At 43.9% G+C, this 15,638-nt stretch overlaps 1 protein-coding gene across 1 annotated transcript in view; it reads left to right on the forward strand.

Annotated features, from left to right (window-relative positions):
* The first annotated feature begins 1,554 nt into the window (after positions 1–1,554).
* Positions 1,555–15,638, forward strand: part of LOC147664074 (adhesion G protein-coupled receptor E3-like) — a 328,851-nt gene continuing 314,767 nt past the window's right edge. Inside the window, exons 1-2 of the mRNA XM_086950002.1 lie at positions 1,555–1,699; positions 9,190–9,336. Coding sequence (XP_086806128.1) covers positions 1,555–1,699; positions 9,190–9,336 — 292 coding nt within the window. The remainder of the gene's footprint in view (positions 1,700–9,189; positions 9,337–15,638) is intronic.

Raw genomic sequence — 15,638 nt, forward strand, 5'->3', positions numbered from 1 at the left:
AGAAATACGATTTTAGCAAAACTGAAAGTAACTACTTACCAGGTTCAAAAGTTCAGGCTCATCATTAGTAGCCATTTCCTGTAGTGCTTCCTGAGGGGCCCCTCCAGAGTTCAGTTGCCAGTTAAAACTATTATGTGACCCTGCTCTGAACCTCAGAATAGTTACACATATGCCACAAAGGTCCTGAATTACAGCTAAGGGAGACAAGCAGGAGCCAGGCTGGAAGTTAAAATCCATTAATCAGCCCCTAATTCATTATTGTCAGTTGGGGCAGGGCAGGTGTTGTAACTAATTTTGCAACAATGAAAGCACTTAGCAAGTGCAAAAGATCACTAATCAGGGCGCACTAAGGAAGCAGGTGCCAGCTAAAAAAATATTCTGTGACACATTAATCAGCCCCAAATTAATTCAGGTCACTTGAGGCAGGGAAGGTGTGCTTTGCTTTGCCGAAAATAATGTACACTGGACAACCAGAGGGTGTGGTGATGAAACAGAGGGTGGCATGGGTGGGCCAGAGGGTGGCATGAGTAGTCAGAGAGTGGCAGTGGTGACAGAGAGTGGCAGTGATGAAGAAGAGTGTCCCAAACAGGCTGGACACGTAGAAACAACAAGTTCGCGAAACTTGCGACCCGACAGGTAAGTTCGCAATTTGCAAAAGTGTACAAAACCCTCGCGAACTGGCAGAAACACGGGCGAACACAAAAAAATAAAAAATCCGCAAATTCGCGGGAATTCGCGGATTTTGCGGATTGCGAATCCGCAAATCCGCAAAATTCGCGAACGCGAGATCCGCAAAATTCGCTCATGCTTATTATCACCCCTCAAGGCCACAGAGCCGAAGCTCTGCTACTCCAGGGCATGAAACATTTCTGCAAAACTAACTTGAGGCAAGAAATGCTTAAACAGGGACTTTCTGCTCATAAGGGAGGGGGAAAAACTGTACCATGAGACATTGGAGCTGCAGAGCAAATGTCAGCATCAGAAATCTGTCTGCCATAGACAAGCTTCTCTCTCTTGTAGGAAAGTATACAAAAATATCAATAATGGAAACCTAACGGATGGAAGGCAATGTACTAGAAAACGTCTTCTTAACTTAGAAGGCAATAATAAGACAAAAGCTTAACCATTACAGAAACAATTCTATCCAAATGAAGCTTGCATATTACAAAAATAGCTCAGTGGGTTGCAGCACATGAATAATAGGCTATAACTGCATATTCGTTAGACACATTAGACTAACATATTTACAACATCATTAGGACATTCTGTAACATGAAAATTACAATCTATCAGTCTTCCACTAGAGGAAACATGGAGCACTCATCTACTATTACCATGAGGTAATGACCATTTGCAAAGGGTCCAAAGAAATCAACTGCAATTTTCTCCCAAACCTGTCTTGGATGATCCGACATGTTCAAGAGATCCTGTTTTGTTTTGGGAGGTAAACAGTTACACAAATGACGAGCCTAGAGCTCTGTCTCTCAACTCGCTCAAGCAGGATGAGGGAACAGATATGAACCAGACATCTTCCTTTGTTGCGCCAATTCCACGATGTCCCAGTCCAATGACTTGATGTTGTGGACTTTCAGGAATGACAGCTCTCGACCCTCGCGAGATAATCCCTTCTTGTGTAACCGACAGTCCATCACCCACTTTCTTGAATTTCTTATCTTCACTGTCATTATCAAGAGGTCAAGTATGTGTTCTCCTGGATTGGTGCATGGTTGGCTTTCCCACAGCCTTTACATCTGTCCAATGCTATGTCATTTACCTTCATGTGGAAGGGAAAGTCCACATCGATAGCACAACTTCTTCTTCTGAGACATCCATTTACGGCCTTCTAGCTTGAGTTTTTTCTCATTTTTCATATTCAGTGCCAATTCATTCTGAGTTCCTCCAGGATCCATGTCAGCAGCTTGTTTGTCGGCACGTTCTTCAGCCCTGACCGCTATTAGCACATGCTCCAGATTGAGTGTCTCTGTCAGCATGCGGCGTGTGAAGGGATTTGACAAGCACCCATCTATGACTCTGAGACGAATGTATCTTTGTAATTGAATTTGTTGAACTTACTGTGTTTGATGAGCATTTCAAGTCTTTCAACAAAGTCATCCATCGTTTCACCATCACTCTGTCTCTCCTAACTGAAGATGTACCTTTCAAAGTAAACATTTGTCATCGTATTGAGCTTGAGGTTCAATACTCCCTCTCCTGCTAGGTTCTTAAGATGATTGATGATCTTTTTGTCATCGGTTCTTTCTAGTGCATCAATAAAATCATCAAAGGTTTCTTTACAAGCAGTTTATTGGGTGCCAAGACTCTGCTTTTTGTGGTATGAAAACAATACAGCTCTATTAAGAAAACAGCATCATCATACCTTGCGCTGGTTTTCGCTACTGCTACCAGGATTATATGGTGGTGAGGCTGTACTGGACCTACAGCAGCCTCTGGCCCGGTGTTATGACTGTGAGCATCAGCCCACTGGCTTGTGCTTGGGCTGCCGTGCACAACCCGAGGTGGTAAGACCTCATCTTCTTCTTTGACAGTGAGTAGATGTTTTTCTTCACCACTCTAAACCTTTTGAATTGTACCTAGTTTTCTCCACCTTAGGCCTTCCTTTTCATTTATGTGCTTCCCGCACAGCATTCTTGTGCATCTGGCTGTCACTGGTTGTTGCGCTTTCTGTACCTGACAGTCACTGCCTTTAACATTACCGTACTATGTTAATTATGGCTCTGCGTTAATTTGTTGCATCGCACTACGTATCTTAGTCGTATTAGAAATTTTCTGACCACCATAAATGAAACTCTGCTTGGGGCCATCACTTTCTTCTAACATCTCGTACTGTCCGGAGTATCGATTTGACCCCACATACGCCAACCGTCAATTCTTCACTTTGACTGAGGTGCATGTGGCAAAAACAAGCAGTTTGCTGCACCTCGGCAAAGTGTCTCGGAGAGCACCCTCGACTCCTTGAGTAGTGGGGTTTTCATAACCTCTTGCTCATCAATATTTGTAGCATCCTCCCCTGCCCGTTCATATGTAAATGAATTACGTCACGCATGGAGCTCAGTATTACACATCTTTACCACTCAGAGTGTATCCGGTAACTGACAAGCACTGCATCATGAATTTATTAATCACACCCAATCACTTATGTCATTAGACTATGGAGTCCATTATGGACCATAGGGGTCCCACACTCTATAATACACCTGACACTACATCACCTAACAGTGTTCTGTTTGGAGATCTAAATCTACTCATTCAAGGTGGACACCTTTGCGTTGATCTACAGCAACATTTTAAAGAATCTGAAGCATGATTCAGCTCCATAGATGGATCATTTATGGGATCATTGGCCTTTTTCACAATGCTACTTGTGAGGCACCCCCAGCATTAGCCCTGGACACCTGAGGTGTGTTTTTGTTTCCCTTTTGAGCTAACCTTGAACTTAGCGTTTGTTTACCCACTGTTAAAGTAATCATTGTCTCCTTCATCTCCTGTTTTCACCTAGACGTATTTACTTCCACTTACACAGTAGTGATTTCAAGTATCGGGGACTCTTCAATTGACAATTAATCATCAATGGATAAATGGAGAAATTCTGACTTCATACCGACCAGCACAGTTGAAGATTCAGTAAGAAAGCACTCTTCTCCTGCCAAATAAAGTCCTTTTCTTGTTGCTGCTGCTGCATAAAGTGTGGCTATCGTGAGTTTATGTTTAATAGTTAAAATATGCGGACCAAGTAACCTTCTGGGTAGCTCTGCTGCAGTATTAAGAACTTGACCCTTGAATTTGTTTCCAGAAAAATAGCAATTCCAGCTTTTTTACTAGATTCAGAAGAGAAATACTGTCTATGAATGCACGTCATCAGATTTGGGCCAAGTCTTTCTTTAGGAGATGAGTCATGCAAGGCAGTGCTTTTGATGTTACTAGACTCTGCAATTGGAGTTTAGTAACATTAACAGCAATGTGCCCTGCATTTAGCTGGGGCTGTGAGACCTCAGACATTGAAGCCTTGCCATTTAACCATGATGCAATGTCAGTTAGTAAATGTGTTCACAGGACTGCTTATTGGCTTAGTATTTGGGCCAAAATGTGCTTGCATATGGGAGAACGTGCTTGAGCTAGTGAGTTTGGAGCCAAAGTCAGTGATAGGAGGGTATACTGAACTGGGGAAGAAACAACAGGGTAAACTTCTCTCCCTATTGGAGCAAAGTGCATTGATTACAGTAGGAGCAGTGGGTCAGTTGAGGTGGAGGTGGAGGTGTGAGATCGGTTCAGGACCAAAGTTATCTTGTCCACCAAGACCAGTGTATGCAAATAAGCAGAGGAGGTGCCAATCTTGTCCAAGCCAACACTCCGGCAATGCAGAGGAATACTGGATCATGCCAGGGAAGCTGATGGAGGACCCTGCTTTGCTAGGGTAGTGTGGGTCATGGAGGGATCAGTTAATGATTCATGGTCTGAGCCATGGCTTTGACATTGATGAAGCAGGGATGGCCTTTCATGGCAGCTCTCTTCAGATGTTGGCTTGTGTGGAGTTTTCCTAGAGGTGCATCTGGTCTATTGGGTATATCACTTGATCGGAGCATCTCTGTATTTGTGAGAGGTTGAGGGAGGGTCTTCTGTGACTTCCGGTGGACACAGTATTGAGTGGGCCTTCCTCATGATGCAGAATGTGTTTTTAATTATTCCATGCAAGCAATGCAAAGGATTTGGCCCATGTGTACTTTGTCCTCTCATCTTGCAGGAAGATAGTAGCCGGTTGCAGGAGGTGGTGTGTCTGAAATGTGATGGGTGAGAAATCCTGGTAGAGACATATTTTGCTTCCCTCATAAGTTATTGGGCTTCTGCTAAGTGCAGGATTCAGAATGTCCTCCTTCTGTCTGAAATGAACAACGCAGGTTAAAAAATCTTGTGAGGTGTTGGAGGGGCCCAAGAGCAAGCCAACCCTGTGTGTAAAGTCCTTATTCAGTCAGTCTCTGCCACTCCTTGAGTACATTTCCAAAGAAATATGCCATGTATATCTCAATGTCATTCCCCTATGCTCTTGACTCTGCCATTGTATGTAATTACGGGCATATGGGGCACTCATCTCATAGACATGCCAAAATGCTAGCCCTGGCAAAATTAATGTAATTAATGACACTGGGGGACTCCTAATGCACATTCTGGAAAAAATGGGGTCAACTCCTGTGCAATGTTAGGATCCACTGACCTAGCACACTAATGGCTTTTGAGACATTTGTTTATGAAAATTGTGCTTTAGAATGCACCTTTTAACTCCATGTTGTTAAAACTTTTCTCAGAGACAGCAAAACACCCACCTCTCTAAAGAAAGTCGGGTTTTCTTACATCACTCGCTCACCGGAATTCCAGGCTAGTATCATGCGTCACCACTCTCAAAATTCACTGAACAAAACTGGTGAGGACTTGCTACAGAACTTGAACAAATACCTGCTGGTGCAAAAGCTATGCCCAGTAAAATGGATAACAGAGAAGTTTTTGGGACATAGGAGACAAATGCATTGGGGATTGCTATATGGCGAGGGAAAGACAGGACCACCTGTTGGAGCATTTTTCATTGATGCCTTGTTAGATTCTTAGATAAACTGTGATGTATGTGTTGTAGTTGGAAGGCAGGGTTCCCGAATTATTAATAAAGCCAAATATTTGGGATAGAGATAACCTCGGAAATTGATCAGATTGTTGAAATTAATCTCAAACCGCTAGTTAAGAAACTAGATTTAGACGCGCATCGGATTAATAACCTACCCTTACTTTAATGGGCAGATGCAATGTGGTGAAAATGACCTTCTTACCAAAGATTCTATACTGTCTTAGAGCTATTCCTATACTGATTGACCCCATTTGGTTAAAAAAACTAGACCGGATTATTTCATGGTTTCTCTGGGCTGGTAAATGACCCAGACGGGCTTTGAAATATATGGCTTTGTCTAGAGAAAGGGGGGGCTGGTCAGTACCAAACTTTCAGATGTACTATTGGTCTATAACACTCAGACATATAGCACCGATGTTGGATATTGGCTCTTTAGACTGCTTAGATAGCTCAATGTATTATTTATTTTGGGGGAGGAGGCACGGGTGCTCTTATTTAGGCATATTGGCTTCGCTTATTTTAAAAAGTTTAGGTTTAAAACTCTTCTTGTTGCATTCAAAGTTTGGACGCCGGTTCGAAAAATATTCGACATTGGGAGATTTCATGTATATACACCGTTTTCTATGAATCCTCTTTTTCCTGGAATTTTTAAGGATGCCTATTTTATTGAATGGCTTGTTCCGGGGGTTAGTGTGGTTAGGGACATAATGAAGGAGGAGCGACTTTTGTCCTTTGAAGCGATAACATATAAATATGGACTAGGGAATAGACAGTTCTTTAAATTTTTACAGGTCAGAGATTTCTTTTCTAAAAGGACTGTCTCTTGGGAGCGTATTCAATTAGTAGAAGCTATTAATGGGAATCAATCAACCATGTCTTCTATCTATAAACTTTTGAGTACTAAGAGACCTGATGATTTGATCAAGCATTTTACTTATTGGAAGAGAGGGGTTCAAGCTAGCCAAGGGGCCTGTGAGGATTCACTTTTCTTTAGTAATCTGTTTTTATTTCTGCTAATTTGCAGGTCCAATGTTACAAAACTTGGTTTAATTTGTATATAACACCGTTTCAAATTCATAAATGGGGAGGGACTGCAGGGATCAATTGCTCTTGCTGTGGGGAATTAGCTGCAGATAGCATACATATGTTTGCCTCCTGCCCTTCTTTGAGTCAACTGTTGTATAAAATGGAACAACGTTTAAGCCAAATTTTTTGTTTTACAGTTGAAATGTCTCCTCAGTTAATATTGCTAGGGGTGTCTGAGCAAAATATGTCAGAACCGGCGTGCAAGCTCTTATTTATAGCAATGACTGCGTGGAGATTGTGCTTGGCGACAGTGTGATTAGATCCTGTACCACCAACGATCCATATATGGTTTAGCAAATTGATATATATTTATAAATGGGAGAAATCTGTATATAAGAGGAGAGCGCTCAGGGCTAGGAGAGAGGGTGAGCGGATTTGGAAACCCTTAAGGAATGGGTAAATTCTGAGCAATAAGATTCCCAGGCTTCTTTTTGTATTTTTTTGTTTACACCTAGGCTATTATTTTATGCCTTTATGGGCTACACGTATAATCCTGTTCTTCCTTTTTTTTAATATTTGCTTTTCTGTAACTTCCTGGTCGGACCCTCTAAGGGGGGGTGGGGTGTAGGGTTAAAACTTTCTTTAAAAATGTGGATATATGACATGTACGGAATTTAAGGTTCATTTTTGTTTTAATTTAGTATGGCAATTTTACATACCATGTCTCCGAATGAAAATTTGAAATCCCCCCCCCCCCCCCCCCCCAAAAAGGAAGGCAGGGTTATCATACCAGTGCCAGGAGCCATTGAGGTAGGAGGTAAGCTCTTAATTCCACGGTAAACCCTTAGGGTACAATCAAAGCTGGTTGGGCTTGTTAGTGCTCCATTCTATCCCTACCTTAATAAATTCCCAGGCTTCATCCAGCACACAGACCCATCACTCCATACATCATCACATTCTCACAAAACCCACACTCTACATTCTACTGGCCCAGTCAACTCATGCATACGCTGATACGTCTTGTCACTACAGTATGCTAGGCCAAATCTCTTTGAAGACTGGTAGATGATGTCTCACTTTCAACTTATTACATCTGCTTGTTGTTTTGTTGTAGATACGAAAATCATAAAATTTTCATATAAAAATAAAGTTGATTATAATTTTAATCAAACTGTACAAGTACTTCGTAGCTGGCAGATGAACTTATGACAGATGGAACATATAGACAAAACATTTTAAGTTTTAGCTCACATCAGAGGGAATTATGATTCGTATTGGCTCAAATAATAGGTACTATGGCATTTGAATTGTAAACTGAAAATCCTTCAACACACATGGATAAATAAAAAATAAGAAAATAATAAAGAAAGCACTGGAAAAGTAAAGTATTGGACCACAAGTGCAGAAAACGAAGTGCACTTCTTCAAAGGCGGATATGCATATGCAAATAGGTTTAGTAAAAAATGCAGTCACAGTGATGATAGACAAAGGATGAAGTGGGTTGACCTACTGACCATGCTGTATGCTACTGTGGTTGTAAGAAAAATGTGAATGGCTGATGAACAGACCAATGTATGAAGACCTCAGACCCTAACCTCCTCTCTGTATGTATGTATTTATTTTTTATGAATAATTTGAAACAATAAGTCTAGCGACAAAGCTAATGCTGTCTCTAGGACAAATCTAATGAAAGAGATCAAACTTACTCAAACTTTTCAAATAATGTCACATGCCTGTCTATTTTAAGAACATCGTTATTACTCAGAAATAGAAAAACACCAAACATCACCAGGAGAATTGAAATATTTAGTTCTAGCACTACACGAGCACTATGTAAATCAAACAAAGTCTTGTTTTCACACAGTTTAATATTTTCTGGTGATATGGAGAACCTGGTAATTAATAAGACCAGATTGGATTTAAATTGCATAGATTTTGGTAAATGTGCTTAGACTAAAGCAGTCCGTGGTTCTCACACCATCTGCATGAATGTAGAAGACAGTTACAGCTGCAGGTGTCTGCAGGGGTTCATCCTTCCACCTGCAGGATAACAACACAACGGCACAATCCCCTGCATAGGTAACATCACTCACAGGCACTAAAACAGATGGGACCCAAATGTTTTGGGTAGATGTAAACTCAATACACTTCAAAACCTTGACCTTCGTGGTTGAGTTTTCTGTTGATGACAAAGGTATATTATTTTCTCACAACCTTTCAAGTATTTTAAAAATATTGATAAATGTGCTCGTTTGTCCACCACCTGTGTACCCCACAGCATCGGCACCAACACACCAGGAAGTTACAGTTGCAAGTGCATGGTGGGGTCACCCCTCCACCTGCAGGAAAGCAACAGAAGAGCACAGTCAACTGCATAGGTAACATCATTCCCAAAAACTAAAAGAGATGGACACCTAAGTTTTTTTGAGGGATGCAAACTCAGTACACTTCAAAACTTTGTCCTCATGGTTTGAGCCTGTTGTTGATGCAAGGCATAGCTTTGGTCTCATCACAAGATAATAAATATTTTACAGATATTGATGAATGTGTTCAGACTCCCGCCGACTGTGGACTAAACACTATCTGCATCAATACACCAGGAAATTACAGCTGCAGGTGCATGCCGGGGTTTATCTCTTCGCCCGAAGGAGAGCATACAAATGGGAGAATCAACTGTACAGGTAACAATCGCTGATCTATAGGAACTGAAATCTTGGTTTTTTTTGATCAGTCTTTCTTTCAAAGTTTGAAAAAATAAATGTTGAATCTGAGTTTAATTTTGATTGTAATGAGGAACAGTTTATAATTGTTGCAGAGGCGGGATTTTCTTTCAGAATAGAGGTGCTATTGTCATACAACTAAATTGTATATTAATTGTAGAGCGTAAGGATTGTGGGATTTGACATATGAATAATCTAAGAAAGTCTGGCAAATTGCACACAGTCAGTGTTCTTCTCACATTCAGCAATGTTTACCCTAGTTACAAATTTAAGGTCCTTGGTCCAAACATATCCAAAGTAATGGCCCAGCTCTGCTCTTAGCCAGTGGTGCCTTTTGCAGCAACGTGAGCTCATGGGATCCCTTGCCACCCTTTTGAGTATGTCGTTTATTCAGAGGCAGCTCCTCCACTAAGGTGTCACCCCACAGCAGTGCAAAAAAGGAAAAATAAAATGATAATAACACAGGCGGTGCATGGCTGGGCTGGTCTGCCACAGAGGGGAGGGAGGAGTGGTGGGCACTTTTTAAGAGTGCATGACGGGTTGGCTAGCCATCTTGGTCCTGCCAAACAGTCATGCGCACTTAGCATGTTCTTCACCAGGCAGTATTGCACAGCATGGGTGGGGAACATACACAGGCTCCCAGTCCCTGTCTGAGTGTCGAAACATGGCGCTCACACCAATCACGACACTGATGTAATGCTGGTGACAGCAGCTTCATGATTGGCTTAGGGGAGCCTGTGTGCTAGACCTGAAAGCCTAGACCTGCTCCCACTTGCACTCAGGACAAAGAAGTGGACTCCAGCTACAGGGACATAACAAGCTGCTACAAGCCCTTTTCCTGGAGAGCCCTTTTTTCTGCTGGTGGCTGTTCCTAAGGTCCTGTACCCTTTACTGTGTCAAAGTGAACTGCTCCTAACATCATGAGAAACCTGGGATGTAGAAACGTTGTGGTTCCTGTTAGAAATTGGGATGTTGGTTAGCTGAGGTGTGAGCCCTGGTCATGGGCGTCCGCAGGGTGGGGCAAGGAGGGGCGCTTGCCCCCACCTGGAGCGCACCTCCTTGCCCCCCCTGTGGACGCCTATGGAAACGGGTAGATTGGCAGCCTGGAATTAAAAAATTAATGTTGACACGTGTGACTCTGGGGTCAGGTAGTCAATGTAGAGAGGTGCATGAGAGAATCATCACACTTGCTCCTTTCTGTGTGTTTGGAAAGTGAACTGTATGTTCTAGTGGAGCTTAAAGTGCTACTTTTGTTAGGCATGCACTGCCCTCTGCCATGGGGTAGCCTTTCACGAGCAAAGAGAGAAAAGGATTTATATGTTACTGCTCTTTGAGGTGGTGCGTGGGGGGCGTTTCCGAGCTCTTCTCCAGAAGAGTTTATCTGTAGCGTCTGTCTGGCCAGCTTTCGATAGGGATTGCTGTTTTAAATGCAATATTGTGTCTGGTTAGGTAGCTCAGGAGGTTCCTAAGCACCACTGCACTGGTTCTTGAGCGGTTGCAGTGCACGGGGTAGAATCCCAGCAGGGACGACCCAGCCCATCAGTCTTCCGGGGCCAATGAAACGCAAATCTTAAAGTATAGCACCTGTAGTAGTGAAGTCCCCACGAGGCCGACACACTTTATAAAGGACTACACTTTATAAAGGACTACTTCTCAGCCCGACCGCGTGTCCTCGCCATATCGCTACGAACAAAAGCCTGGTGCGGGTCCTTACACATCCGACGGGTGTATTTGGCACCGGTGACGGCCTGCCCCCATGCCGGTGCTCACCGCCAGACCCCTTGTTCTGTGGCCTAAACCACCAAAACGTGGCTGGGCGGCCACTGGGCTAATTTAGCCATGGGCATAATTGGTACAAAGAGTCACTACTACCACCCAACTTTCATCTGGGTAACAGTTTCAGCACAGAGGCCAAGCTGTGGTTGAGCACACTGAGTGACAGCCCCCCCCCACGTCCAGGGCAGGGTTGATGCCCCACAGGGGGTGAGTGATTCAGTAAACACGTTGGCCTGATGCTTCAGCTAGACTTGTACTTACAGGGCAGTGTATAGTTTTGCAGCAGGGCAGGGTTTAAACGGACTGTTCCCAACCTGGTGCCTTGGTCAGTCACTCAGTTAACACCCTAAATGCGACAAGCTGTGAGACAATGCGTTGGTCACTTGTCTGCAGGACCTACGATGTTCCTGCACCGCCACTCACCAGGACTGTACCCCAGATCCCTTCACAACCCTGACTCAGCAGGGCAGCGTTAAAGTGCCTTGAAGTATCACACTAAGCACTGGTGTCTGGTGCAAACCTGACTACACGGACACTCACTGTACCTCCATCCCACCTCTGCTGGAACTTACACCCTAAGCTCAGACAGGACCACAGTCCCAGAAAACAGCAGAGGCCTCAGTCAGACCAGCTTTTCAGGGCATCAAAGTGACAATTACTAACACGGTCACTAACACTACCACAGCCAGGTACTGCTGCGAACTCACTGAATTACTGAGAACCTCCTTACTTCCACCGATAACCAAGCAATCCTTGCAGTAAGTACTGCCATTGTCACTTGAACCGTAGGAGCCATGTACTACTACAAACTCACTGAAATACTGAGTCCCTCTATGCTTCAAGGGGTAGCGAAGCAAGTCATTAAGGCCCTCAAGCAAGTCATTACAGCCCTCCCCAGAGGAACTTGCTTATCTCTTCCATCCAATCCAAGCACCAATCCATATCACCATGCAGCGTCTTCAATCCCTTGTTCACCCCCTCTTTTAAACCTCACACCAACTCCAAAAAGGGCTGAAAACACAACAAAGCCTCTTTAACAAATAAATGGTCTTTTAAAGACCTGTGAAGTACTCAGTGCGGCTGTGTGTGTGCCAGGGAAGCCTCAGCCGGGCTTCTAGCTGCCTCATCATGGGGTGGGAGTAGGAAGATGTGCACAGCAGGGGGAAAGGGATGGCCAGTGCAGGTGACGCTTTTCTTTTGTATAGGAATTTTTGCTGGCGTCATAGCCCAGGGTTTGCTGTCTGTGCACTTGTATAGATGTGTATTCGATACAAGTGCACAGACAGCAAACCCCGGGCTATGACGCCAGCAGGAATTACTTTACAAAGGAAAAGTGTCACCTGCATTGCCATCCCTTTCCCCCTACTGTCTGTGCACTTGTATGAAATACACATCCAAGGCGCTGCTCACCAGATGAATGGTGAACAGGGCCATGGATCTGTCTCTTTTTGCATCCAAGGGCACCGACAAAGAAGCAGAGGAGGCCCAGACAAGGAGAAACCAGGAGAAATTTGACCCACATCTATCTACACAGTGAGACCTTCAGGAGGGGCTGGGTGTTAGGACGACAGTGCTGCTGATCAGCCCCACTCCACAGAATAGTATCAGAAGAGCAGGCAGCAGTTTTTTAGTAGGTTCCAGTAACTTTAATGCATTCTACAGAATCACCAGCATTACCTACTGGCTGCATAGCTAGGTTACTCTAAGTGAACAGTGTTGTAGACTTACATGCATGGAAACGTCAAGGAGGACAGTCCCCTCCGAATATGCAAATGTAGTGTAAGCTTGTAGGGGCAGATTTAGAAGCCCCTTGGGCCAGTTTTGCGTCACTTTTCCCATGTTAAAAGCGATGCAAAAGTGGCGCAAGGGGCTTGTAAATCTACCCCGTAGTGTTCAGCTTTTGGGGTGCCAGTGGGGTAAATTTAGGGTTCAGGGTGGGTATGGTTTTTGGGGTGCCAGGTATAATTTTAGGTTTCAGGGTGGGTATGGGTTTTGAAGTGTCGGGGTTATTTTATGGTTCAGGGTGGGTATGGGATTTGGGATGCCAGGGGGTCATTTTAGGGTTCAGGGTGGGTATGGGTTTTGGCGTGCCATGGGGTATTTTCAGGGTTCAGGGAATGTATGGGTTTTAAGGGGCCAGGTGGGTACATTTAGGGTTCAGGGTGGTAATGAGTTTTGGGGTGCCAGGGAGTCATTTTAGGTTTCAGGGCGGGTATGAGTTGGGGTGCCAAGGAGTAATTTTAGGTTTCTGGGTGGGTATGAGTTGGGGGGGTGGCCGGGGTAATTTTAGGGTTCAGGGTGGGTATGGGTTTTGGGATGCCAGGGGGAAATTGTAGGGTTCAGGGTGGTAATGAGTTTGGGGGGCAGGGGTAACTTCAGGGTTCAGGGTGGGTATGGGTTTTGGGGTGCCAGGGGTAAGTTTAGGGTTCAGGGTGGGTATCGGTTTTGGAGTGCTAGGGGAACAAGTTTAGGGGTCACGGTGGGTTATGGGTGCCAGGGGGCTAATTTTAGGGTTCAGCACAGGTATGAGTGTTGGGGGGCAGGTGTAATTAAAGGGTTCAGGGTGGGTATGGGTTTTGGGGTGCTCTGGGGTAATTTTAGGGTTGAGGATGGGTATTGGTTTTGGGATACCAGGGGGGTAATTTTAGGGTTCAGGGTGGGTATGGGTTTTGGGTGATTGGGGCCAATTTTAGGGAACAGGGCGGGTATGGAGTTTGGGGTGCCATAAAAGAAAGATGGCTGTGGCACAAAACCATATGGTGTATGAGATCATATGCGGCCTGCTTCCTGCCCCTCATGGCTCCTCCTGCGCCCCAGTTTTTCTTGTGCCCCACCTGGAACACATCATGTCGGAGGATGGTGATGACTTTAACATTTTACCTCCCCTGGAAACATTTCTGCGGATGCCCAAAGCCCTGGTCAAGCAGCAACACAATAGTAGCCAGGGTAAGGCACAAGCGATTCTCAAATTAAACTGTGCTCAACCCCCTGGTAGCTTGACAAAGAGTAGTCAGGCTTAACTTAGAGGTATTGTGTAAAGTTGTTGTGCACCACTTCCAACAGTAAAACAACGAAACACCATACAAAAGATCCCACACCAGGTTAGAAAAATTGAGCTTAGTGTAATAAATAAAATAAGACCAAAAATGACAAAAATCCAATCAGTAAAACTGACTTTAGTTGTGAATTTTGAAAGAATAAACTGTAAAATAGTACCTAGAAACAGAAAGCAAAAACCACAGCTATTTGATCGCACTAGAGTTCATGCCAACTGTGATGATCCCAGGTTGCAAATGTGCCTTCTAGTGGTTTAATTTCTCAATCATTAATGATTGACAAAGGTCTTCCACTAGAGGAAACATGAAGCACTCATCTACTATTACCATGAGGTAATGACCATTTGCAAGGGGTCCAAAGAAATCAACTGCAATTTTCTCCCAAACCTGTCTTGGATGATCCGACATGTTCAACAGATGCTGTGTTGTTTTGGGAGGTAAACAGTTACACAAATGACGAGCCTAGAGCTCTGTCTCTCAACTCGCTCAAGCAGGATGAGGGAACAGATATGAACCAGGACATTTTCCTTTGTGGCGCCAATTCCCTTATGTCCCAGTAAATGACTTGATGTTGTGGACTTTCAGGAATGACAGTTCTCCACCCTTGCAAGATAATCCCTTCTTGTGTAACTGACAGTCCATCACCCACTTTCTTGAATTTCTTATCTTCACTGTTGTTATCAAGAGGTCAAGTATGTGTTCTCCTGGATTGGTGCATGGTTGGATTTCCCACAGACTTTACATCTTTTCAATGCTATGTAATTTACCTTCATGTGGAAGGGAAAGTCCACATCGATAGCACAACTTCTTCTTCGGAGACATCCCTTCACGGCCTTCTAGCTTGTGTTTTTTCTCACTTTTCATATTCAGTGCCAATTCATTCTGAGTTCCTCCAGGCTCCATGTCAGCAGCTTGTTTGTCGGCATGTTCTTCAGCCCTGACCGCTATTAGCACATGCTCCAGATTGAGTATCTCTGTCAGCATTCGGCGTGTGAAGGGATTTGACAAGCACCCATCTATGACCCTGAGACGAATGTATCTTTGTAATTGAATTTGTTGAACTTACAGTGTTTGATGAGCATTTCAAGTCTTTCAACAAAGTCATCCATCGTTTCACCATCGCTCTGTCTCTCCTAACTGAAGATGTACCTTTCAAAGTCAACGTTTGTCATCGTATTGAGCTTGAGGTTCAATACTCCATCTCCTGCTAGGTTCTTAAGATGATTGATGATCTTTTTGTCATCGGTTCTTTCTGGTGCATCAATAAAATCATCAAAGGTTTCTTTCCAAGCAGTTTATTGGGTGCCAAGACTCTGCTTTTTTTGGTATGAAATCAATACAGCTCTATTAGAAAAACAGCAGCATCATACCTTGTGCTGGTTTTCACTACTGCTACCAGGATTATATGGTGGTGAGGCTGTACTGGACCTA

The sequence above is a fragment of the Lissotriton vulgaris genome, unplaced genomic scaffold, assembly GCF_964263255.1.
Source record: "Lissotriton vulgaris unplaced genomic scaffold, aLisVul1.2 SCAFFOLD_270, whole genome shotgun sequence".
Taxonomy (NCBI): Eukaryota; Metazoa; Chordata; class Amphibia; order Caudata; family Salamandridae; genus Lissotriton; species Lissotriton vulgaris.